General features: G+C 37.5%; 2 protein-coding genes across 2 annotated transcripts in view; one reads left to right on the top strand and one right to left on the bottom strand.

Moving 5' to 3' along the window:
- FLT1 (fms related receptor tyrosine kinase 1) overlaps nucleotides 1-5,202 on the top strand; it is a 111,334-nt gene extending 106,132 nt beyond the window's left edge. Inside the window, exon 30 of the mRNA XM_050331215.1 lies at nucleotides 3,186-5,202. Within this exon, the coding sequence (XP_050187172.1) occupies nucleotides 3,186-3,390 (205 nt within the window). The 3' untranslated portion in view covers nucleotides 3,391-5,202. The remainder of the gene's footprint in view (nucleotides 1-3,185) is intronic.
- A 1,322-nt stretch (nucleotides 5,203-6,524) lies between these two features.
- Nucleotides 6,525-26,196, bottom strand: part of PAN3 (poly(A) specific ribonuclease subunit PAN3) — a 76,024-nt gene continuing 56,352 nt past the window's right edge. The window contains 7 exon segments of the mRNA XM_050331216.1: nucleotides 6,525-9,451; nucleotides 12,375-12,513; nucleotides 13,223-13,287; nucleotides 16,181-16,310; nucleotides 17,061-17,200; nucleotides 22,700-22,787; nucleotides 23,212-23,377. Of these exon segments, the coding sequence (XP_050187173.1) occupies nucleotides 9,311-9,451; nucleotides 12,375-12,513; nucleotides 13,223-13,287; nucleotides 16,181-16,310; nucleotides 17,061-17,200; nucleotides 22,700-22,787; nucleotides 23,212-23,377 (869 nt within the window). The 3' untranslated portion in view covers nucleotides 6,525-9,310.

Genomic DNA, 26,196 nt, shown 5'->3' with positions numbered 1-26,196 from the left:
CTGAAGGGAAAAGGAATGCTTGGATGGGAAAAAAATTGAACTCAAGAGTGGTAGCTAGAACCTAAAACCTTAGGGAAACAGAGTGGATGACTGAGATCATACAAAGCCATCTGGTCTGTAAGCTAAACAAGTGGTACTGTAGTGCTGTGCCAGAAAGCACTCACGTAGGTGAATGCAGGCAGTGACCCTTTAGTCTGCACACATTCCTAAAACTGGTAGCTTCTTAGCTAAGCATCCTTTACTTAGGCTAAACTGGAGCAGTAAATAAACACCCCTAAACTTTGTACTGAGCAAGGTGGAGCCTGGAGTGGTTTGACACATGTGAACACATCTAAGTAGATACACAGTCCTACTTCTTCCCTTGCATCTCAAGCATCCTCATCCTCTGTGGTCCTGCGCTCTTGTGCTGCCATTTCAGCTTGGTTTGCCTTGCAGGGAACTGGTTCAGGTTGCTCAGTTATCAGAACAGCTCCAGAATAGCTCCTGAATGAGCAGCAGCAACTCACTGCCAGGGTAGTTGGTGCCAGCACCAGGCTGAGGAAGAGTTTCACCCTGCTTTTGGCATTAGATCCCTTTACCGCTATGCCCCAGAGCACTTGCCCTCACACTATAAACCTCACCCTGCAGTTTAGGACACAGATGCAGACAAAATGCACTTGCAGCAGTGGGCGGGTCCTGAGGCAAGGCTGAGGGTGCTGTGGCCCTGTGCAGGCTGGCCTCCCTTTTCCTGGCATCCCATGGTTCCCTGTTGTCCAGAGCAGAACAATTGGATTCAGCATGGTTTTTTCACTGCTCATAGCATCTGAACTGACATTCAAGCCAGCCAGGTGGGGTGATGCTTTCAGACCAATACAGGGGGAAAGGTGTGTCCTGGAGCACTGCATTCAGACTTCACAGGGCCCCATCTGCCATGACAGGGCTGAAGAACTGCTTAGAGTAGAAGGAGCCAAATCCAGTGCATCCTATCTGTTCCCAGAAGCCTTGGGTAACAAGATCCCAATAGAAAGGTTTGGGGGCAGAGAAAGAACGGTGTGTGCTCCTTTACAGGTAGAAAGAATCCCAACTGCAACCCTTTTTTAGCTTTTCAGTACTGGTGAAAAAGCCCAACTCAAGTAAGCCAAAATCCTCGAGCTGAGGCAAACCTTTGAGCCAATGTAAATTCCTAAGCCAAAAAACCAGCATGAACTCCACCTCCTGTGAGCTGGAATAAGCATCTCAAAAGCCACAGCCAGCCTCTAACCTTACTCTGGTCCTGGACACGTCAGGAAAGCAGCAGCAATTTCATCCAATAGACAATTCTAATTAAAGACCTACTAAACACAGTTTCCAATTACATTACTTGAATGGAAAGAAGATAGTCTACAGCTAGACAAGCCTGTAAACTCAGTCTCAAAATGAAGCCTGACTACAGATGATAAAACCCTTTGGGCTCCCTCAAAGCTCTTTGTGGAAGTGCATGCCCAGGTACATCAGTGCACTCAGGGTAAAATTAACAGATGTAGCTCTGCTGATACAAAGGTCTATTAATTGAAGCAGAAGCCAAGTCTAGCTCACAAGAAAATTCTAGGGATGCAAAAACCTGATGATGAATGAAAGGATCGAAGTGTGACAGTTTCAAGACTCATAATTTTGCACGCACACTCCACTTTTGCCAGCCCACTGCTCCCTAAGACTCACAATTACAATGTAAATCACAGGAACATTTCTCTTTAAACCCATCACAGAAAGTCCATTGAGTCTGTGACTAACCTTGTCATATTTACAGAATTTATCCCAAGGGCAATATAAAAATATGGGATGCCTCTGCAATCCTTATCATGTAGGCTCCTCCTCGTGAACTCCATCCATCTACAAATAAATGGAATGGGGTGGTCTTCTTGGAATTGGACCTTCCAATTTCCTACAATAGGACAGAAGATAGAGACCACACTCCACTCCTTAAAAAGCACACAGGCTTGTGATTTAAGCATTTGAGAAACTGTGACATCTAAGAGCAACTGTTACTTCTCCATTTCCTAAACAGGAATGAACCTGTGCCACCAGTTCTGTACTTTTATTTAAAGATCTAACAGTGCAAACTAAAATGAAAAGCAAAACCCTGAGCTCTGAAAGCCTCAACAGATGTTCTGACTGTCTTCTCTGGAATTCAAGGCTAGGGTTGCCAACATTCCTGACCTTATAAACAGAGAGGGGTGAATTGTCCATGAACTTCTAAAAATACAGGGGAGGGAATCTAATTTTAGGCATTGTGGTCCAACATGTTTGCATTAGGATTTCACATGTAATCAATGATAGAAAATGCTCTGGCTTGTCTTTTGTCTATAGATAAATCTTTGGTATCCAACTTCAATGGTGTGAAAATTCTCTTTGCCTTAACTTTGTTATTGAAAGAGCCCTTTAAGTGCTGCAATCTCTTAATACGGGTGAGAAAGTGCTGTAAAGCAAATAGTGTCTTTAAGGGTGGCTTGGTTAAGAAGACATGAAACCCCTCTTTGAAAAGAGCATCTTATAAAAGGCAGCTTACAGGATAACTGGTCCTTTGGACAGGAAATCTGTAATTCAAACCAGCAGTTCATGTTAGCTGACAAAAGAAGCCCAAGAGAGGAGATACCCAGACCTCATGGCCTTGTTCACAAACAGTGGCCGTCTATCTTAGGAATTCATCCCAGCGTTAGGCTTTGGGAACACCTACACTAGTAGTTTTCTAGCTTGAGACCTTTCATTACTTCACTCCTACTCAAAAAAAACCCAGTTCCCTCTGGAAGAGCATTTAGGCACGGGGAGCCTATGGGGATGCAGAGCCCAGCAGCAGCACAGATGCCAGACACACTCCCCCCTACTTTGCCCTGCAACGAGGTTTCACTCCCCAGCACCTGCCACAGATGAACCACTGGAGCTTAAGCTGAGCAATCACATACTCCCTGCCAACACCAAGACTGACAGAGTGAACACAAGCACCTTTAACAGTGATGTTCAGTCGCAGCATCTCTGTTCAAAAGAGGACTTGGGGAACACAGGAGGGCTCCTTGATTCCTGCTGTTCCACACTCCCACTGAGCAAGCCCATAAGCATCAATGCCCTCCCCAACATGTGAGAATAAACAGAGCTGCTTCTCATGACCTGGCTTTGCTCAAGGCATTAAAACAAAAGTTAAGTAAGTTCACAGTGACACTGCTCTCTTACAGCATTAAAGGTGCCAGCAGGAGCAAGGAGTCAGTGCTCTCCGGAATAACCAAGCCAAGAAGCTTCTGCAGTTTCAGCTGTGACCATCTCAGTGACTCCAAGCGAAGATACACCTATGGTAATGCGGTGCTGGAGAAAATGAAAGCTAGCCATTCTCCCCCTCCTGAATATAACTCTGTTGTCCATTATTCTCAACCACCTGTTTAAGTACTTCTAGGCCAAGATCTAAATATGCGTTTAATCAAAAAAGGTTCTTATGAAAAACTGTCAGTTTAAGAACTTCGACCCAAATGAGTTTAATTATCATAAAATTTAGAAGGTTATCATTGACTTAATCACAGTGATCTGCTTTTCTACAGACCACAACAAGCATATTCAAAATACAGTAACATACTATCGCTTAGGCCTCGACTTTCCCAACTGCTCAAAACCAACAGCTGCTAAAAATGCCCTGTGCTTCTGCATCCAGGAAAACTTGGATGGCCATTTATTACAGAGAAAACCAGTTCACTGTTTGGTCCTCGGCAGGAGAATGGCATTTCATGCTCCTGTCCCCCCCAGCCTCTGCTCAGGCCCAGGTGCAGCACTGCTGTCCCAGTCAGGAGAGGCAGCTGGGAGCCCTAGAGAGCCAGGATCCTGCATCAGGCACTGAGGCATTTGCATCCTATTGTTGGGGTATGTGTAGTGCTGGAAAATAAAAACATTCTTCAACAAGGTAGAAATAAGAAACAGACCACAAGCTACATTTTTAATGAAAGCTGCTTTGAGAAACTTGAGGGAAGGCTGATGCTCTGGGGAGGCTATTTGGGAATGGGACATTAGATGGATCTTACTATTTCAGATGGTAGGTGTGGTAGGGAGCCTCGCGAGGCAAGAATTTAAAATGTGTCACTAAACACAATGGGTAAGGATAGAGAAGAACTAAAGACCAGAGCCAGGGCTGCAACAACAGGGAATACACATCAAGTCAGTTTGGATAAGCCTGCTGAAATCAAGTAAATATTCTTGAAGTTTTGCACTTTGTTAGTATGCCAACACGCACACACTGGAACCAAACCACAAGCTATATATGTTAAAGGCAAGCTCTGTCCACAAAAACCTTGTGGACCTTCTAACACTGCACTGATTGTATTTTATTTATGGCAATCTGTCTGAAAAGACAGGATGGCTACTAAACTGCATATACTTTAAATTAATTGATCGCTAGAGAGTTTGAAGAGATCAGTTAGAAATTACAAGACAATCTCCCTGTAAAATTAGGGCAGTTTTTCCATGAAGAGTTAAATTTCCATGTTAGTTACCACTATATATGTACAGGAATAAAAATTTATCATTTGTTTGCAACAGACTTTGGTATAGTATCTCAGAAAGAGTATGAGTGTTCTTTGCTCGAGAAGCATTAGGATGCACCCATTCCCTTTCAGCTCTGAATGCAATATTAAAATGAGAGCTGGCATTTAACACAGTAGCATTGATATCTTCAAATCAATTACTGCCCAATCTCAGCTTCTCATGGTCCACTAAAAATATATATTAACTCAAATGCTACATGTTATATGGTCTTGACCTCTTAGAATTCAGCTGTGAATGTAACCAACTAACAAACAAAAGCAAATGACCTTTTGCATATTTACAAATAAAATTTATCTTAGATATTAAAATAAAATACATATGTACCACTACTTCTAAGCTAAGTATCAATTCCAGATCTTCCTGGCCAAGAGATCATCACTTATAAGTTTCTATTGCACTGTCTCTTGCTGGCAAAGCATATTTGACCTCGATCAAAACGAAAGTTTAAGAACGGTTTCCTAACTTGAACAAAAACAGTTACAGGATGGATGCATCTCAAAGGAAGTGTTTGCACAATGTAAATATATAAATATGCTTTTTGTGCATAAATATTTAAGAAAACTGGATTACAAAGATTACTTTTATATGAACCTCTTAAGTGTCTTCAGATGTGAATAACTCCTATTTTGTCTTGCATTTTCTGTCTTCATACAATGTATTTCACTGCTAAATTCATATAATAAAGTTTGCTTTTGAAAGAATTCAGAGTTCTGTCAGTGTTAAAGACTGCTGTGGCAGACGACTCAGCACTGGGCAACACAAACATCTGGCACAAAATCCATCCCACGTGCCAGTTTTGTGAGCAAATGAGAGCTTGGAATAATCACTCAGAAGGCACACTTCTCACACAGCAAAGCAGACACAGTGACAGACACTTGAACTGCTCCGTGTGAGGGACATCCCCTAGGTTTAGCATATTTAAGAAGTGCTTACTGCTGTCTAGAGGCAAAAATTCAACTCTACCTCTGGGAAAGGCAAGGTTTCATGGTTGGGGAAGACTAAGCAGCCCATGAACAAACATCCACTGAACCACCCACTGTGCCTGGTTCCTTCTGCAGGCAGAAGATCCACAACAGACAAAAGGACACCAACAGAGCTAAGGTTTCCCAAACAAAGCCTGTTCCAAAACTACTGTGACATCAGGTAGCACCTCAGGCCTGGACAGATGCTTTCTCTTCTTCAGAGAATCTCCACATCCCCAACCCATCCATGTAAAGTGATGGAAGGAAATGGAGATGAAACTTTATTTGTGAAAGCAGAACATAATGGGATCACCTACTGCAGCAAGAGCTGTGTAACTGCTGCTGCACATTACTAAGTAGGAAACTGGAGACTAGATATTTGCATCAATCAAGCTTCCTTAAGCCTATATAATAACATTTTTAAAACTGCAATTTAAGGGGTAATGACTCCATGTTAGATATATGCAGGAAGTACTGGCAATTTCACATATATTGCACAAAATTTCATGCTCCATAAGCATGGTCAGGATTGGATGGATATAGGAGATTTTATCCCACCAGCAAATCATCTAACCTTTGCAGGTTAGAAATACAGAAAAAAGAATTCCAGGAAGTGAAGCTGTCATGACTCCACATGCAAATTCTCAGAGAAATTAATATACTTTGTTTTTGGGGAAAAAAAGCTCAATAAACATGGAAGGGTACTTGAGCAGAGTTTTCAAAATTAGGGCTTATCTAATAAAGGAGACCCCATGCAACTGAAGCAGATGGGATTTGACCTGCGAGTTAAGGAAATATGCATGAGTACAACTTTAGTCAACAGCATCTGTATGTTTTAAAACATCTGATACACTTAAAGTGGCAAACACTAAACACGATTTGTGACTCTTGATTGTTGAAACTCTGCACAGCAAACAGAATGAACACAAAAGTGTGAGGCAGAATGAAATACAATTCCGGCACCAAAGTTGAAGAGCCCCATATCCAACTTCGGAACTTCACATTGTCAAAATAAGGCCATGTTACTTCTGGTATTCTTTATTAAAAATACTGCTGTACACATGAACAATGAAAACAGGATTAAAGATGAGTAACACATATTGGGATCATGACATTAGAACTTAACATACTGGTGCTTTTTAGGGGAAGCAGTTGACACCTGAATTACCAAAACAAGGGCAAATCAAAAATACATAGGTACCCTCAACAAAATATTTACAATATAGTAAATACAGCAACAGAATTTAAAACAGGTACAAAAATTAAAATGACCAACATCATATGATTTCAAAGGTTGTCCCTTCTGTGCTTTTAGCTGTAAAAATTTGGAAGGTCAGAAATAAATTTCCCATCTGGGAGGGCATATCCTGGTGACTCTTCTTTTAAATACAGATACACAGTTCTTCCTATGACTGCATCAAACTACAACTTTAGGACAACCTTCTAAATGGAATTAAAATGGGGTAGAAGGGCTCTCCCCAAAAAAATACCCAAGCTGAACTTCAGACTGTTCAAATCATTCCCAAATACGGACCAAATAAAATAAATAGAAAACAAAGCTCAACTTCTTTTTTATTTTATGTATACCTGACACCAAATATCTTCTGGTTTTCATTATGTACGAAAACTTATTAGCTGTCTACCTTTTTATTTTTAAACCAAGTCCTGAGGTTACTAGGGGCTGAAGCAAACTGACATTATGCAAATACACACAGGTTTGCAATTTAGACATGTCTTGCAGAGGGTGTGCTGGTCTAAAAAGGATGAGAATTCAAGCCCTATTTTACCCCTGCCTTACACTTCCACAAAATATTGGTCCACAAATTAAATTTTCAAAGGTTCCCAAACCCCACAACTGAACAGATGATCCCCTTTCATTTTCAAAGAAAACAATACTGGAAAAAACCTCAGCCCGCTTATAAATTAAGCATTCCATATTTCTTCTAGAATACAAGTACTTCTTTTTTGTACAAAAGAATTACAATATGATTTGTCAAAAAACATAGAAAAGACAGCTGCTCTTCCTCAAATACATGAGCTAATGATAAAAGACTGTTTTGCATGTTCACTTTTCAAAGTTCCTGTTCCTTTTATATTAAAAAGAACATTCTGGCAACTGTTATCATTTGAATATTAAACATTATGTTCCTTTTAAAATTGCAACAATAATCGATTTTTAAACTCATCAACTGATGCTACCTAATGTGGATTCAACCACATTTTCTAACATGTGTAAAGCATGTCCCTAGTCTTCAAAGCTTTCGATGTGAAGAGAGTTGCTTTTTTCTTGATGCAAGTCTCAAGGCGGAGAATCATTTTAAAGCTTATAAAAGTGGACAGAGAAATATTAAAAACTTCTCTGAAAACTACAAATATTGAGAATTATTAAAATTGATGTCAGTAACATCAGTTGCAAGTGCTTAGAGTCTGTCCTGACCTTTTGAGTTTCCACATTTTCTTCATGGTGAGCACCCAGTGCTATTAAAACATTCAGTGCTGGGAAAGGATAGATACAGTCTTCACTACTGCTTTAAGAAAGGAAATTCCTACATATTTGGCAGTCTTCAGTATCAAAGTGTAGGTGTTTAACTAGAAATCCCATAAATACCCAAGTTTGGAGACAACTGCATGTCCAAATATTAGAAAGGTAATTGAGGAGGAAAATTCCAGACTTTTGAGACTGAATTACTTCAGGAATATTCATGTGTTGAGTATTATCAAAAGTAATATTACTTTGGGCTAAGCAGTGACTGCAAAGGCACAGCAGATCATTATCCCTCCAGATTCAGGCCGTAAAACTTGAAAAGCTCTTGATGCCAGACAACTGCTGTGTTTAGTTAATCTTCTTTTAACAGTGTCTTTGTATCTGTATCCAGTGTAGCGTACCATAATAAAGCTGTGGTTCAAAGAACAGAACTTTATACAAAAATTATACTGTAAATAACCTAAAGTAATACACTCCTGAAACTTCAGGCATTTGAACAATTTCTTTAAAAAAAAAATCTATTAAAAAAATTGCATAAATGTAAATGCTTCTGACTACCAGGAAAATGTACAAACAGTTTTTAAAAGGCGCTGGTTGTGTTTAGAGCAAGTTTGATATGCTCCTTAAATTATAGATGTTTCCCGTTATGCTATTTTCGTCACTTTGCTTAGACAAAGTTTAAATCAAATTTCAGGGGACTTTCCTTTTTTGTCAATTTATCAACACTTCACTGGTTTTAAAGTTTCGCCTTCTCACATTTCTTTGAGTTAACAGTGGGTGGCATACAGAGCTTGCATACAACACACTTTTACAGAGGTTACGAACTAAACGGTCATTAATAGAACACAATTTCTATTAAATTATTTACCTGGTCCTTTATGCTATTCTGGGTGCAAATAATATCAAAAATGAATAAATTTTGCTATATCTTCAGTGACAAAAATGTATCCCAGAAATGTCCTTGCAAAGAGTTTCCCTTAAAGTATACAATGTGGCAAAACTTCAGAGATCAGAAAAGTCTTAAAAAAATTAAAATTAGTGCATATACAAGTGGAAAAAATAAAAGTAGGAACATCATGCACCTGATGTGTTCCTTAATCTAAAATAAATTCTTCACAGATAAAGCCTCCAATGGCAGCCTTAGCTCTAGGATAAGTGAAACATTCTTCCCTTCAAGTAACAGTGTACCTGACTGAAGTGCAAGCAGCTTTGCTCATCTCCTGTTTGTTTCCCAAATGTGAAATGAGATGACAACAACAATTCAGCTGTAGTGCAATTTGCTATTGGTTAAGTTCCTCAGCAATGTCCTGCATGCTTTCAGCAAATACTACAACTGACCATTTGCGGCTGCAATCAGTTCTTGAAAAGTATTTTCAAAGCAGCGCTTTAAATCGCTGTAAGTTACCACAAGTACACTCTTCTCATCTCTGGAAATGAGGCTTATTTTTTCTGGCACACCAGCATCTAACTGTAACAAGAATGCAAAAGATAAAATAAAAGAAGTGTGAAAGAAATGGCAAAACATTTCCCCAACAAGAAAAGCAATCAATTTCTTGGCAAGTACATTGTTATGGCGCAGTTCAAATCTGCTAACAGCACAGAAAGGAAGGATCTGAACTGCACCACAACAATGTTCTTGCCAAAAAATCGAGACATTTTGGTCTTAACCTGATGGACATTCCAGACCTTAGAACTAGATTACCATTGTTTTCTTCCCTTTCCACAAAGCAAACAATCCTGCAATGCTATCCTTCCCTGGGTGGAAGCAAAATTTTCATACAGCTCCTGAAGAACAAAACTATGTATGACATTACATTTGCACATAAGATCCACAAGCCTCCATGTAGGATAGGTAAATTACTTCTTGCCCACTCTAAAATGAGATAATGGATGGATCAGTCCCAGGTAGTCTGAAAACTGGTAGAAACCCGAACCTCACATTTTTAGCAGCACCGGAAGCAAACTAGTTCCTATATTTCCTAAGATGTATGCTATATTTCATCCCTTAGAAAAAAAGTTACCTTGGTATAATTCGTAATCAAACAGATAATTTGCTGTTGAAGATTAAAGTTTGTTCCACATTTGTTTTCATGTTTTGTTCTGACTTCTCAAATTCAATATGTACTTTAGAGATGTACCACTAAATCCTAATTTGGAACAGAGGAATATCCTACTTCACAAGCTGAAGCCCCTTACAAACACTGTATCTTATGTTCTCCTCACTTTGCAATCAATGTTCACCAATGGAGAACTGTCAGACTCAGTTATAATGCAAAACTTTTGTAGCTCTGTTTTAGTTGATATGTTGGTGTTTCCAAATACTTGACACTATAAACTTTCTTGTTCCAAAACAGAAAGTGGGGCAGAGACAAGTGGGATATGACACTATCAATCCAATCTTTGGAAATACAACCCCAGCAAGTTCAAATATATGTATTATAATATTCTACTGAAGAGCAAAACAATTAAATTTGTCACCAAGATGCTCCACTAGCTGCTGTCTGGAGCAACACAGCAAGTTAGCCATTTTTTGTATTTGTCTTTTAAAGTAATGTTATGAACGTAATCTTAAAAGCTGGAACCTCCACATTGTAAAGCTCCTGCTTTGTGAACAGCTTCAGAAGGACAAAAGCAAGGCAATTAGCTTCTAATTTTTGTATAGTAGGATAAAACCACCAGTGTCTTCCACCATCCATCACAAAATATTAACACTATCAAGGTGTTTATGAAATATTGTCCACTGTTCTTTCCCATTATCATCATACAATAAATCAACAAATTACCTTAATTAATGTAGGATATGGAAGATCTGTATTAAGAAAGCCACACAGCTAACTAGAAACATCAATATTTATGGCTTTCTTTCTCTCCTCCTGTGGAGGCATAAATCAGTATCTCAGCTGAAAAGATCCCCAAAACACCACATTGGAAAAAAAAGAATTTTTTTTTTTTAACAACAGGGAATTATTTTGGAGTGTTAACAGAACAGCCCAAACAAACCAGTACACACTATAATTTTGGAAGTGTTTTTTAGAGTGTATTTCCAAGGTAAAGTTCCATAAGCCTTACATTTTTTGTGTGCTGAGCCCACAACCACAGAAGAGAAGAGCCTCTGTTTAAAAAGCTAAGCCATGAACATTTATAGAACAAGGCATTCTTTGATATTGTCTCTTACCTGACCTACGAATTCAGGACTGTCCCCTCTTGCTACAGTACCGTATGGGTCACTGCTTTCAAATCATGATGGCATTTCACTGCCTATTTGAATGTCAACATGCTTTCTTTTTGATTTAGCCTCAATCCCTTTAATGTCCCTTTTAAAGTGATTACAGACACCAACCAGAAAGACAAAAAGGAGGTTAAAGAAATGCACAGCAGTGGTCTAATAGGAAGTTAGAAGCCCTGACAATTTTAGAAAAAGATTTAACTGTAGTTAAATCAGTTATTACATGTCAAAGGATCTGAACATATTCTGGGGTTTTTTGAGGGAAAGTTGGCTATTCTAATTCTAGAAAAGAAAATACTGGGCACTGAAATTGTGTATTGTTAGTGTCTGCATCGCCATTCTCTACAGAGTGAGTGAAATGACCAAGCAGCTACAACAAAAAAGAAAAAAAAAAATAAAGGAAGTAGAAGCACCTTAGTCTCTTATGAATTAGTGAAGTTTGGCAAAACAACGTAAAATAAGTTGAAAGCTGATCTGCCAGTTAAAAAAAAAAAATCAGCTCAAGTACTTTTTAATTTATAGACCAAGGTATGTTTTTTATCTACTGAAGATCTTGTGGTCTCTCACACATCTCCGGTTATTAATCATGACAGTGCTCAAATACAATTTTTAGGTAGTGATGCAGCTCTTAGAAAACTGCAAATACCTTTATTAAGTCAACCTTGGAAAATGAAGGGCTGGAGAGGCTAGGGAAATTATTATGGAAGTGGACTTAACATTTTAAGTCACAGAAATTTTCCAGCACAGTCCTAAAGGGCAAGAATTTTGCACAAATTTCTATTGCAGTTTCCCTCCTGTCTCCTACTCAGGTCAGCACAGTTTAGGAATGGATCGTCCTGCCTTACAACCATCCTTTGTGATAACTATCAGCAGAAACCTCCCCCAAGTTAAAGGGGTTTTATGGATCCTTTATGCTGTGTTGAAAGACCAGAGTAGCATAAAGGGACCAGCATTGCTTATCCACAGTATTCAATGCATTCTAGGATGAGAAGTTAATACTGCATCTCATGCTATATTAACAAATGTCAAGTTTTAATATTCATGTATGAAATTTATTTAAAATATTCATAAAAAAATTAACCTGCCAATGCCAACTTCCTTTGCAGTGGGATATTATTTTAAAGAATGCTAACCCAAACAAATTCTTAAAAGCTAACCAAAGTACCTTGTTAAGACATGAGATAATGTGACTGAGGTCAATCCAAGGAGTACCCGCTTCTGTCACCTGATGGAAAAGGTGATCTCGAAAGAGCTTTAGTAAATACCTGTCTCCAGTTTCTGACCACGTAGGGTCCTTCTGAAACCTGGTGTAAAACAAAGGTTCATGTTAAAGTTCAGTAAGTTACGAAGAATCAAACCCCACAGATACATGTGACTCTTCAACCTAAACTGAGTAGTCTGATTGCACTGCTAAGTTACCTGTTATAAACTGCAATTAAATTACAGTCTGCCCCTACCACAAACGGAAGATAACATACTCAAACTTTCTCAGCTGCTAAAGCACCTGAAGCTAATGTCACAGAAAAATAATGGGAGAAAGCAAGAATTATCTGCAACAAGTTTAACATGTAAATGTTGGAAACCAGCACCATAAACGTAACTAAGTCTATGTGAAAGGATGGAAAACAGACCATTAACTTCATTTTTATGTGGTTAGTTGATAGAAAAAGAAGCTGAAAAATCACTAGCTTAAAACCAGTATCTACATCCTTTGCTAGAGTTAAAGCAAGCTATGGATGTCCTCTGAAAGTACTACCACTCACAACAGAGTGCTAAGATAAACCACACTAAAAACAATGAAGCAACTTTGGCATATCTATTTGTAGCCTTCTCCTCTCCTTTATTTAAAATTTTGGTTGAAGTTGCTTATCTAGTTTTTCTCAAGGCTTCTTAAACACTCATTTCTCCAGGGGCAAATATAGGAAAATATATTTAGCTTATTATGAGGGAAGAAACACTGCACTGCAAACAGGGTTTTACATACTTTAAACCATGAAAACAAATATTTCTTACTCAGGCCTCTCATTGATTGTTCCCAATTTTGCTAGAAGCCTAAACAACCTTCCATTTTGCACCTCCTAGAAAACAAGAAAAAGGTTATTAAAAGTTTCTGAAACATAAAATTAAGACATTTATTTGCAAAAGGTATATAGTAGTAATGCCAATGAAGCACTATTAATTAACAATTATTTGTTTATTCAAAGAAGAGGGTATAATTTTTTCAGAGATCAAATGCACTGTGTTGAGTATCAGTAGTCCAATGCTCATTTTAGAGCTTCAAATTATAATGTGAAGATTCAACAACTAATGATACCTTGCTGCCCCAGCAGGAACTGGATCAGGCAATATAGATTCTTTGTGGAAACATAAGTCTAGTCTCTTGCCAGCCTATACTTACAGGTATGCTAAAATATAGTAAGTTAAACAAGAAGAATATGTTAATATATACATATACACACACAGAGTTACCAAGATATTTACAAGTACAGTATAATACCTTATTTCAGGTTAAGATGAGAAGGAACATAATCTAAAAGATCTGTTTTTCAGAAATGCTTTGTAGGCCATTATTAGCAAATATTTAGCAACAATATCATCAGACTAGCATTCAGATTATAATTGATTCTAAGCATAATTTTGAAACAAGTTTTTCTAAAACAGTTAGCATCTAAGTCTTAAAAAGAGTATAAATGCTGAGTCCATAAATGACAGTGAGCTCACATAGAGGTAGAACATTAGAATTATAGATACTTAGAGTACATGCAACTGAAAATTGATTTAGTATGTTTTTCCACATCACTTAGGATACAGTAAAAAGAGTGTATCGTAGCTCACATTAAACTAAAGATTAATTCACAGTGTAAGTCAAAGCTGTCAGGAAAAGATTCTCTCCTGATATTATTCACATTCTGCAATGGCCCAGCTCTGCAGCATTATTCATGCTAAGATGCATCTCATTCCATGCATGATAATATCGATTTCAAATGAATTCAGTCTGGAGTAGATGACGGTGCACAGATGGGTAAAGTAGGTCAAGGTGATAACAGCTTGGCCTCAGACAACCTATGGGCTGCAGAGACTGCTATTACTAGCTAAAAACACACTGCAGAACAGCTTTGTGCCACTACAGTAGCTACACTTAGAGACTGAGCAGGAAAACCTACCTTGCCCAGCTAGCCAAGGTCTATTATTTGGTCTAACCTCAGAACAATTTTTTGGTATGTGGTCAAATACACAAAAGCCGAAACAACACCTATGTGAAGGCTGCTACCTTGTAGATTCCCAGTCAATGGTGACACAGCTGAGCAACAACACTGGCACTAAGTCTTCAGGTAGCCTCTCTGCAGGCTTAGTAGCCTGTAAGGCAGGGAGCTTTTCTACACAGTGGATTACAGGGTTTTGATAAACTGCAGCTTTGACTGCTATGACATGTATATGATGAACATAGAGGTGAGGAAGGAAAGTGATAATGTAATAGGGTCACTGCTCTATGAAACATGAGCATTACAGGAGTAACAAAGTTTCACGGCTTTGAGAAAACAAAGTTATTAAGTACATACAAACCAGCATAAGAAGTCCCTAAGCTACAGATGACTGTATGCTTGGAGAATATGAGCAAAAAAACCCATCATACATGCTAGCCTTTTTCTAATACTCTCCCCAAAGTATCTGCATTGGAACAATAATGAAGGGAGGCTAGACTGAAGGGATACTGTAGCTCTGATATTATCAAGTATGTGCTAGTGCAAACAAGTTACAGTATGACAGCTAATTAAGAAGTGCTATTTATCACTGCCATTTATCATAGCTATTACCAAACTGGGGGCTAAGCAACAACTTGGATTTGTAGTAGCTCTGCTCACCTGTCAGCGGTAAGCAAGCGCTACAAATAACTTGACTAAAAATGCAAAATGCTTAATGCTGATTACAGGACAATCTCCACTTTTGCTATGGGAGAGGGTCCATCCACCCAGCTTTGTGCAGGCACATAGGGCCACCTTAAGAAGAAATGATCCTAAACACCTTTGGAGAAGGATTAGTAGTTGATTCTGAAAAAGTGGGCACCCAACATCTAGAGGTCTGCATCCACCACAGATACCGACTGGCTCCTCTACAGCTTTTTGCTTCTGATAGATTTCAGTATCTTTCACTGAGGAAAAAACTGTTATCCAACAAGCCTAAAGTGGAGAAATCAGGAGAATCAAGTCCATCAGAATCCCACTGATCTACTGCCTCTTAAAAAAATTTTCAATGGTTTACAATGTAATGGAATCATAGCACATTAAATTATTACTTAACATCCTACCCCACACATTTTCAGGGTCATGAAAGCATTTTGTAACATAACTCAATCCTGAAAGAAATCCTGCTATCAGGGGCTTCTAAAAGACACCCATTCCTGTTGAAAAAATACACTCTGTTAGCACTTGATACCTTGACTTAATACTATAGACTAACCAGACCCCATAGCAAGAGGTTCACACTTCAGGGAAACTAAGCACAGTATCTCCATGATGTAGAATTCATTTGGAAAGGAAAACATAAGATTGAGAAGCAAAATGACACTGAAATCCAAATCCAAGAATGTAAAAGACATCTGCTGCTGTATAACCTTTAGTACACACTACATGACCTAGTATGTGATGATATACATGGCCTTATTTACTCAGAATGCTACTTTTTAACTATACTATGAAGAACATCTTTTCCCCAAGACTGCTGTTTGGACATGATGTTACTTCAGTGAAAAGCCAGCTGAGGACATCCTAAAAGTAGGGATTCTTGGAGCTTCTGGACTTTCAAAAGCCTGAGCTTAGGGTTGTCAAGCCTTCAGGCAGATTACTTACGTTACTAAACAAACAGAAGGGAAAAAAACCAAACAACAAAACAAATAGAAAACATTCCCTTTAAAAGTAAAGCTGTAGGAATACTGACTACAGGTCTTTCTGTAGGAATTACTACATGATTTACCTTTGCTAGGTCTTCTTCTATAACATCATTTCGCATTTGAGCAGCATCCAACTGAGTATAGAATCGTGCACCAATCATAGGCATGATATCATTTACACTGCGAAGCCTGTTTTGGTCAGTCAGCAAATACCTGCCAAAATAACCCAACCCCCAAAAGATTAAATATGTCACAAATGCCAGAGATTATATCCTATTATGATAACTATTTGACTTTTTTGTTTAATACACAAAGCTGACAATTTTTGTGTTTCTTAAAAGAAGATATTAACAGAGAAAATGTGTTAACTTACACGTATATATCTAGTCAGTTATTTATACAAGATGAGTGTACTTTCATGAAACTGTGCAGTTCACCCCACTCAAACAGCAAGAACATACCCAAAAAAGAGAAGACACGCAGATTCAGATTGTAATGCAATCGTTTTTCAAATGAGGGAAGGAGCAAAGATTTCTACTTTTCTCACTCAGGTTGCAAGAGAAAGGTTGACTACATTGAAACAATACAAAATAATATGCAGACAAGAAAAACTAGCACTCAATATTCTGGTCAAAAAGGCAATGTTCCTATTTCTCAATACCTTCTGAAACTGTAAGATAAGACTAGCATATTGCTGTTATAGAGAACAGGCAATGAAGCCCAGTACTGAAAACAACTTAAAATGCCTTTGTTTACACTCCTAATTGTTATGAGGAGCTTTACCAGTATCTACAAACAAATTTTAAATCATAATATTTAACAATGCATTGACTTCGCAGACAACTCAATGACAGTAGTTCTATCTGTAATCTTATTTGCACCTAAAAATACCATTTATAATTTGCATTTCTGTATGTAAAAGAAGTAGTAATTTCCTTTAAAAGATTTATTAAGCCAACTTACAAAATCAGATTCTTCAGATCAGAGGAATAGTTGATTGTCACCAGTTCCATTGCTTTCTGCAAATTCTCTCTCTGAATTCCTGATAAAGAATTGCAAGCCAAAGCCAACACAACTTTCCCCAGGGAGATCAGATCTGCTTGCTAATAGGGAAAACACACACAGGTAAGATTCTTAGTATAGACTAATATATTAGCTATGGTACTAGATGGTGTTAAGACACAGCTCTTCAATAACCTTAGAAGAATTTGAGCAACTAAAGTACGTACTATTCAAATCATAAGTCAATATGACTAAGCTACAAGTAGTTAAAATGTAAAGAGGAAAATCTGTCCTGACACCTAGTTATTTCTAAGTACTATACTTATCTTTCAGTGATTACAATTTGCCTATTTTTAGCTTGAGGACAGTACCAAAGAGAATTCTTGTGTAGTGAGCAGAAGCTCTTCAAAGAGGTTCTTCTAACCACCCACCTGCTCAATACTGACAAGTCAAGGTGTTGGTTGTAAACAGATGAAGTCTTCTCAGTACAAGATGTAGAAACACAAGGATTATTTGTTAAACAGAACCAGCATTTGCTGGACTCGTATCTTTTCATGATAGCCATTCAGTGTGATGCCAGACCACATTCTAGCACATGATGCCTGCCTCTATTTTAACAAATTGCTCAAGTATTTTCATCTCTGATGGCTAGTGTGAAAAGATCTGAACTATAACTAGACAGGAACAGGCCTGTATGGCTGACAAACTGAGCAGCATAATGTTTTATGAAGAAATCAAAAACTTTCCTTAAGTGCAGAACTGGTCTGAAAAGATAAATGTTGGATACAGATTACTTTGCCACAACAGAAAATTCTGCCAATTTTAATAGACAGCCACGAGAAATTACTTTGAAAAGCTGTTAACAGATTTTAAAGCCCACTGCTATAAAAACAGGAGCCTAATTTAGTAGCAAACGATGACATTCATAGCAAAGTCTAACTGATTCTTTCCATGGAAAGGCTTTCAACTGCATGCAACTTGGTCAAACTTGAAACACCTGCAGCTTTCCATACTGGATACCTGCCTCAGACTGAATTTAGCAGTCAGCTACAGATATAAATTTAGGCTTTTCAAGAGGGTTTTTTGGAGAAAATATTTTTGAAAAAGTAAAAACATAAAAGCTACTAATTATTGAGAATGTGAGCCCCATAGCCTAGAGAAAGGCCAAGCTGTTTAGCAGAGAATGCAGTCACACAAGGAATATACCTTCTGTCATTTCTGTAAGAAGGGCTGAAAATTTGGCAGCGCTGCAACAGTAAATTTCTGGTTAGAATTTGGCAGCTTTACAAAAGTGCTGTGATGGTGAACATGCCACCCAGAGGTGAACCCATGCTTGCTGCTTCTGGCTGCAGTAGCTGACCCTGAAGCCTCATCTTCCAAGTGCTGAGGGACAATGAAAAACACCAAACCTCTCCGGATCTCTCAATGTCCCTGTTGTTGCCCTATCAAGTATGATTAAGCAGCAAATTTGAACATGGATACACAATATGCCAGAAGTTAAAAAGCATGATACTTCTGTAGTTAACAAAGACATAAACAGGCTATGGAAAATGAGACAAAAATAAGGACAAAATGGTGGATAAGGTGGGATTGGAATTCGCCAGATGCTATTTCCTAAGCAACCAGGAATTTCTGAGTATCAGCATTCTTTTATCCTTTCATTATGATTTCTGTCTGTAAAAGAGCCTTGAAAGAAATAGGCATTTCTACATAACCACAGCATTACTTCTTTCTGCAGTTCCCTACTTTACACTTAGTACCTTTCAATTTTAGGATTTCAATAATCCTAATTCATAAGGATGTATCCTATATAAATTCTGTATCATCACACAGACCTGAGACATCAAAAATATATAACTTCAGGCAAGATCCTATGAAAACACAGTCTTCCTTTACTGCATTAGATTTTAAAAACAGTTGAGAAGGAATCTGACATTTAACATCAGCCAGGAAATTCTAAATTCCAACTTTGTGGTTCTTTGAGCATTTGACTTACAACCTTAATTTTTTGTGTGCTTTGCAAATTACACCTAACAGAAGAACTGGCAGAGAGGATACAACACACCAATGCAGCCTCAAACACATACTTTTTAAATTACAGCCAATGATTAGCTTCATTTAGCTGCAAAAGTGGCTTGGATTCAGCCCATTTATTTTAGGGACTTAAACTTTAAGCATTTCAGTCAAGACTCTGATCGATTTAAGATATCTGTAATTCTCTAAAGTAATTCAGATTCTGAGTGAGCTGAACTGCTCTCTGGAGGCACTTAACTATTCACTGGCAGCTGAAATCCTGAAAGAAAATGTTACCACAATGCTCAGTGTTTGAAGTTTTACAAGTGCACAAAGATAGGCGCTATTTTTTCTGTGGACTTGGAGAATCAGAATATCTCAAGCTGGAAAGAACTCAAAGTTCAGGATTTCTGAGAGTCAGGTTACTGCTTTAGAAGAGATTAAACTACCATCCGCTCTATCCACTCAGACAAGGAACATGACTTCCCCAAAGCTGGGATACACCATCCTTTCTGCAAGAAAGCAGTCCACATATGCCCATTAAGCCCTAACCTCTCTCTGAAAATGTCACCACTCAGCTGTTCCTGCTTCTAGGGAGACAAAGGGTAAGAAGACACACAAAAACTACTAGACTTCCGTTGGAGCAGGGACACCAGAAATAAATGCTTCATTCCTGTAGTAGCCTTAGTAGTGCAAGGTACAGATCAACATTGGGTACAATAATTTCCTTGTTTATACTCCCTATAGTGCTTGGCATGCTCCTACGGATCAGAAAACTTCTGCTATGGTAACTACTGACTGTCAAGTCATACTAATTTGATTATCAGCTTTGAGAAAAAGCTTTATACCTTTTAAGAACAAGTAGCCTTTTCTTCAAAAATGTACCTTGCATGCAACTAATAACAATGTAATTAGTAATAAATTCATAACTGTAACCTACACCAACTTAACTTTTTTTCTGCTGAAAGCTTTGCTAGTAAAGATTTTATCACCATTTAGTTCATTGATAGCCCACCTCATTAATGTCTCCCTGTTATCAAATGAATTTCAAGTATGTCAAGTGAGCAGTTTAAAAGTTAACTGCATAGGAACCCTTTGCTAATAACTTTTTTAATATTAAATAGGTATGTGCTACTATGCCACATGCCCCAGAGATACCTCAACATTTTATACACCAGTCAGACATGCAAGTTATTAAAATAAATCTTATTTTTGACAGTATCCCTTTTCCATAAACTCTTTGAAGCCAACACTGCTTTTTTGTTTGTTTGTTTATCCCGTTCCACTGCTCTTCTTGGATCAATATCAGCTCATCCACACTACAGTTCTGTGGATTCATTTGCATAAGGGAATTGCGCTTAGAAGTACCTCAAAGTTCCTACTTTTTGGTGGGTTTTTTTTTAGAGTCAACATTAATACTTGAGATGTCACTTCAAACTAATTTATTTAAATTTGTGGAGGTGCACATGAAAGTTATTTTGGTTTTCCAAGTTGAAAATACTTACTTTAAGCAAAAGTAATCTTATAGCCCTTGTTAAAACAATAAAACTTCTGTTTTCTCTTATTTTCATAAAGGGGAGGACTCATGTTTTATTCCAAATACAGAAATATTTATTAAACCTTTTTACTGTTTCCTACATCACTGTTTACAGTTTTTCTATCTATACTTTGCAATTGCCTGACAAGACTTAAGGACTTGGGGGCAGGAAGTGGTGTGCTGCAACTTTTACAGGTTTAACCCCTTGTTTTTTAATGCAAGTGGCTATTCATATTCCACTTACTTCTTTTTAGCTTCCCTTATTGTTGCTTCTATTTAACTCTTAAATGATCATGAAATGTGTTTAACACAGACTGTCAAGAACAATTTCATTCCCATTACATAGCTCTTCACTGTTCCGGCCAAAATCCTTCCTCTCTATATTAACAATGGGAAATAACCAGAAAATGACAAATCCTTACAAAAATATCTTCCTCCACTGAAGACAGCAACAAGGAAATGCATATTAGCTGGGCAGTAAATCAAGAGATAATCTATATTTTTAACAGTTACAGGAATCCCAGAGGAATTCAGGAACTGGGTCACGGATCAAGAGGAAAAAGGACAAGCAGCAGCTGTTATTTTGTAATTTCATCTGGCTAGGGTAAACAAAGGTAGAAGATGATAAATAACTCCCGAATCCTAGATCTTCCAAACTATGTATTTAAGAGTACTTTTCTGGTTTACCAATGCAACATGAACAATTTGAATATTAACAATATATAAAACACAAAAAAAAAAAAAACCATTCCCCCTAAACAAAACTAGGCATTATCAAGCAAGTCAGCTGCCAAGTGTTGGTGCTGCTATGGCGGTTAGTGCTTTTGACAGATTTGTGTACCTGCAAGTATTTTTAGATTTGTACCTCCAAGTACTTTAAATGTTTCACTTTATTTGATTGTCATAATATCCCAGAAGGACCCTTTTCCAAGTTGCAATTAAAATAAATTTAGAGAAGTACTTAAGATTTAAAACAAAACAAAACAAAACAACCCCATTACATTTTTTGGGCACAGATCCCTTACTTGCATGTCTTTCCATCTTTTCTCAGCTGTCTTCCACTAAATTATACCAAAAGCACACTGATATGTAGCTGGGGGCAGCGGGGGGGAGAGCATGAAATCCTATGGTGTACTATTCAAAGTACCCTGAAAAGTGCATCATTAAAGAAAAAAAGTTATGTTTGAGGACGTGGTCTCCAAAAAGCTAGTTTCTGCTGGTCAAAGTTCAAACATTTCAGTTATTACTGGAAGACTCCAAACGAGCAATTTTCTCACAGTGAATAAAGTCAATTAATGAAAATAACTTAAATCCAACTCCCTACTGCAGTCTTTCACTCCCAGTACAGACAGGGTATGTGATGACAGCTGAAGTAATGTACTTTACCCTGAGGGGAAGTTAGGGAAAGAGGTATTCCTGTACACAGTGATGCTCCAGATGACTGTGGAACAGTTTTTGTTAAGTCTAAAGGGATTCTTCTTAATTCAGGAATTATGCAGAGTCCACACTTCAGAGAACACCAGGAGAGCATGGAAAAACTAGGAGACAGACTAAAATAAAGATACACTAGAATCTTTTAGGAGTGATGACAAGGCCTAAGTGCAGTTAATCAGAAGATCTCTTACTCCTCTGTGAACAGGTATTCAACACTTTTAAGTTAAAACAACAAAAGACAGAGCAAAAACTGTTACTGAATCATTATTATTATTATATCTCTAATATTAAATATAAGATTTTTTCTCTCCTTCATTTAGAAATTTTTCTTTCCAACCATTTCTCATTCAAGTTTGTTAAACACTAATATATGGCAAGTTTGCTGAAATTTTAGAAGCTAACAAAATGAGCATTCACATTTCTAAATTACAAGCAAATTCAAATAAGTGTGGCAGAACCAAGAACAAGTTAGGAATGGAAAAAAACCCCGTCATTTAGAGATAGATACACTGACCTACAGTTTAACTAAAAGTACTTGTTTTCTGAAGAGGATCACACTGGTTTTCAGTATTCCCTGTGTCAACTCACCAACCTAACTACAGTACTGTAGTCTTACCTGAAACTGAGCCATTAATGCCAGTGGATTATTTTGACTGTTGTCAAATGTCAAAACATCAAAAATTCCAACACAATTAACTCGTAATCTTTAGGTACAAAAAGAGAAAAGGAAGAAGTGTCATTAAATTTTATTGGTTACTCAATTTTAACTCTAGCATTCATTGAATGGTTTGATATGATAAATGCAGTCACCAGTATTTAGCAAATTACTATGCAGCAGAAAATACTAATTTAACTGGTTGATAAAATGCAGCAGACATTCAGTTTACAAATAAATAAATTTCAAAACTGGCACTAGTGTGTCTGATCTGTAGCTTGAAGATAATGCATAAATCTTCCCAAAATATACTTAGAAAAAAAAAAAAACAACCCACCAAAATTACAAACTTTAGCACATTGCCTCATGCCACTTAAAAGTAACAGAATTTAGTAACTATTTCTGTATCAGGTGCACAGTCAGCTGCTGAATGCAGACTGCAGTAACACAGTGAGAATGAATGCTTTCATTACCTTGTTTTGCCTGTTACTAGAATCTTTGTTGGATCCATAACTCTGCATGCCAGTCCTGCTGTATGAATGGTCCGTAAGGCAGAGCTGAGCTGCACAATATATGCCCATATCAAAGACTCTGGAAGCAATCCAGCATGCTGCCGTGGTAGAGGTCCATCATGCTGACCTAGAAGCAAAACGTCATAAGCATCAATAAAAGGCTGCTGTGCAAAAATCAAACATCATCATCTTGAATTATACAATTAACTCACATATTAATTTCATTCAACTCTTAATGGCCATTGAAAAACACATCTATTATGCTTTAATGGTTAGTTTGGGGGTAGATTTTTCTGGGTTGATTGGTTTAGGTTGGATTTTTTGGGAAATGTTGACAATTCATTAGGTATTATTATTTTCACTCTGATATTCAGAAAAACGATGCTGATTTTTAAAGTTTCAAATGAACAATCACTACAACGTGAGCACTGATTAGAAACTGCTCAGAGTAGATGGTACATCAAAATATGCAGGTAATTCAGAAGTAAAAACGCCAGTATCCTGAAACAAAGAGCATGTACCACAGTAGCTACAACAGATCCCATTCTACCTCCTTTATTGCAGGAAGGTTTCCCAATTAAACATTCTCTATCATTTGATAAGAATAAGAAACTAGTTTCAAGCTACGTGGGCAAATCAGACAGGAAGATTTTGTGGCTAAACATCACTGAACACAACTTCACATTTGATCTGTTGTGACGCAGCTCCCTGACAAGTCACCACTCAATGGGCCATATGAAAGCAACGCATCACTCCCCTTGCAAATGGATTTGTAGTTTTTCTTTCAAAAGTAAACCAATCTTTGCAAACACACACAAATTCCATGCTGCAGTTGCTGAGTAATACTAAGCCACAGATGAAAAAATATAGATAACAAATGTGATTTTTAGTATAATGCGTGTAATTCAAAGAAGTTGCCACTGTTTGCACTGCACAAAGTTAATGCAGGAGAAGAAAATACATTCAGAGTAAGATGATACATCTCGATTTTACAAACCATCACAGGCATTTCAAGAGGTTGCCTCAGTACTGATTTTGCTAATTTTGAGACAAGTAATATCATCAGTATTAAGTAAAATCTTGTAAGCATCTGATTCATTTGTAAACTGACTGCTCTCTTCTCTAAACATTTGTTTCTTGGTTTTGGGTTTGTTTTTTTCCTTTTCCTACAGACCATATCAATGCATTTGATCAAAATAAATATGTGTATGGCTTGCATGAGTACACATACACAAAATATACAAAAAGTGAAAAAAGTAGAACACATTAATGAAAAAATTTATTATTTGGAAATTTTACTGACTTTAGGGTGACAGGCAAGGAATGTTCTCAGCTTTCATTTCTGAGCATGTTTGTCTGGTTTTAAATTTTAGTTCACTTTTCAGGTTTTAAGGTTCTTTTGTTTAGATTATAAAGATTAAGATACTGACTCCTCTAAATTGCAATAAGCTTGGCATGTCTACTGAAAGCTAAATACAATGGAGATATTGTTTGGTTTTTTCTGGCCTCCTGAATCCTGATGAATCATTATGCAAATCACTTCCCAAAAAACCAGCATACCAGAAGTCTCACGTAGCAAACTTTTTCCATCATAATTCCCTCCTCTTCAGCATGACAAAAATTATGATACAAAATGACTGAGGAGATATAACCTTCTTTAATAGTCAAGGGTCTTTCTCTATTTACTACTTGCTGTAGAATATACTTTATATTTGGTAAACAGCAGCATGTGTAATATGTTTAACAGGGATGCACATGGATACTGCAAGAAATTTGTATGAGATAAGTAAATCCAGAATAGATTATATAACATCCCAAAGGGAGAGAAAAGCCAAAACTTGGGAGTTATTTTTCCGCATGTATGACAGCACTCGCCCTTCGATTTTCAAATAAAGGCAATGTAACTAAGAGGATATGCAATATAAGCTGAAAAACCAGAGTTCAGTGAAGTTTCTCTCCTCTACCAGAAAACCTCAAACAACGCTATTCTACTACTGGAAAGACTCACTTGAGGCTACAGCTGAATCTAGGCTTTTGGTTTCACGCTGGTTGGCTGCACCCCATGTTCACATACACTAAAGGTACAAGCTAAAACACTGGAAAAAATCACTTCTGAAGTGTCCTCTTACAGATCTATCTGTTCAAAATATGCAAGATCAAAAGAAGTTCAGTTTGCTGCAATGCTCCCTACAAAATTTGCCCCTTAAGGCCCATCAGACTTGTCACAGACGGCAGTTGAGCAAGTACCCAAGGAGATGAGACCCATAAGCTCACTCTTCAGGCAAAACACACAACTGAAAGCTGTCAAAACAGTGTTGAACACAATGAAAAACATCACAGGAATGCAAATAAAAGTTATCAAAATGATCAGATTATTACTTTAAAGAGGTATTTTAGAGATTCCATGGTTGATTTGCAAAGGCTTCCCACCATAGGTTGAATCCACAGCCACAACAAGCAAAATTTCAGATTGTGTTCTTTCCACCTACTGCTGGGCATACTCGCCTCTCCCAACATTTTCATCTCTCTGAGATGCAGAACAGAGACACTAATGGAAAAGATTAAAAATTTAAGAACTGCCATTTCAAAAACACAGGTTATCCATTATTTTTCCTTGATGCATTACAATAAACATAAATAAATAAAAATGCTGACAATTATTTTCAAATTCTGTGGTATGTTGTTCTCAATGGAAGAAAAAAAATAACCCTTTGCACTAGTATGCAAGATTAAGTATGTAGATTAAGTTTTTCCTTGTTAAAAAAGTATTCAAATGCAATTCTGTTCTACAAAGAAAGTATAAAACCAGGAATAGTCCTGGGGTGGGAAGCAAGACCTGGGACCACCAGCAGTAGGACCTGTTTTACGTTATCAGGAACACTGTCAGAAAGCATGTTAATAAACAGTAATTCTTACAAAGTTATGAAAAAAACCAAACAACATTAG

This window comes from Myiozetetes cayanensis, unplaced genomic scaffold (assembly GCF_022539395.1).
Source record: "Myiozetetes cayanensis isolate MyiCay16 unplaced genomic scaffold, myiCay2020 scf5-8, whole genome shotgun sequence".
Taxonomy (NCBI): Eukaryota; Metazoa; Chordata; class Aves; order Passeriformes; family Tyrannidae; genus Myiozetetes; species Myiozetetes cayanensis.
This window is presented reverse-complemented; position numbering and strand designations above follow the sequence as displayed.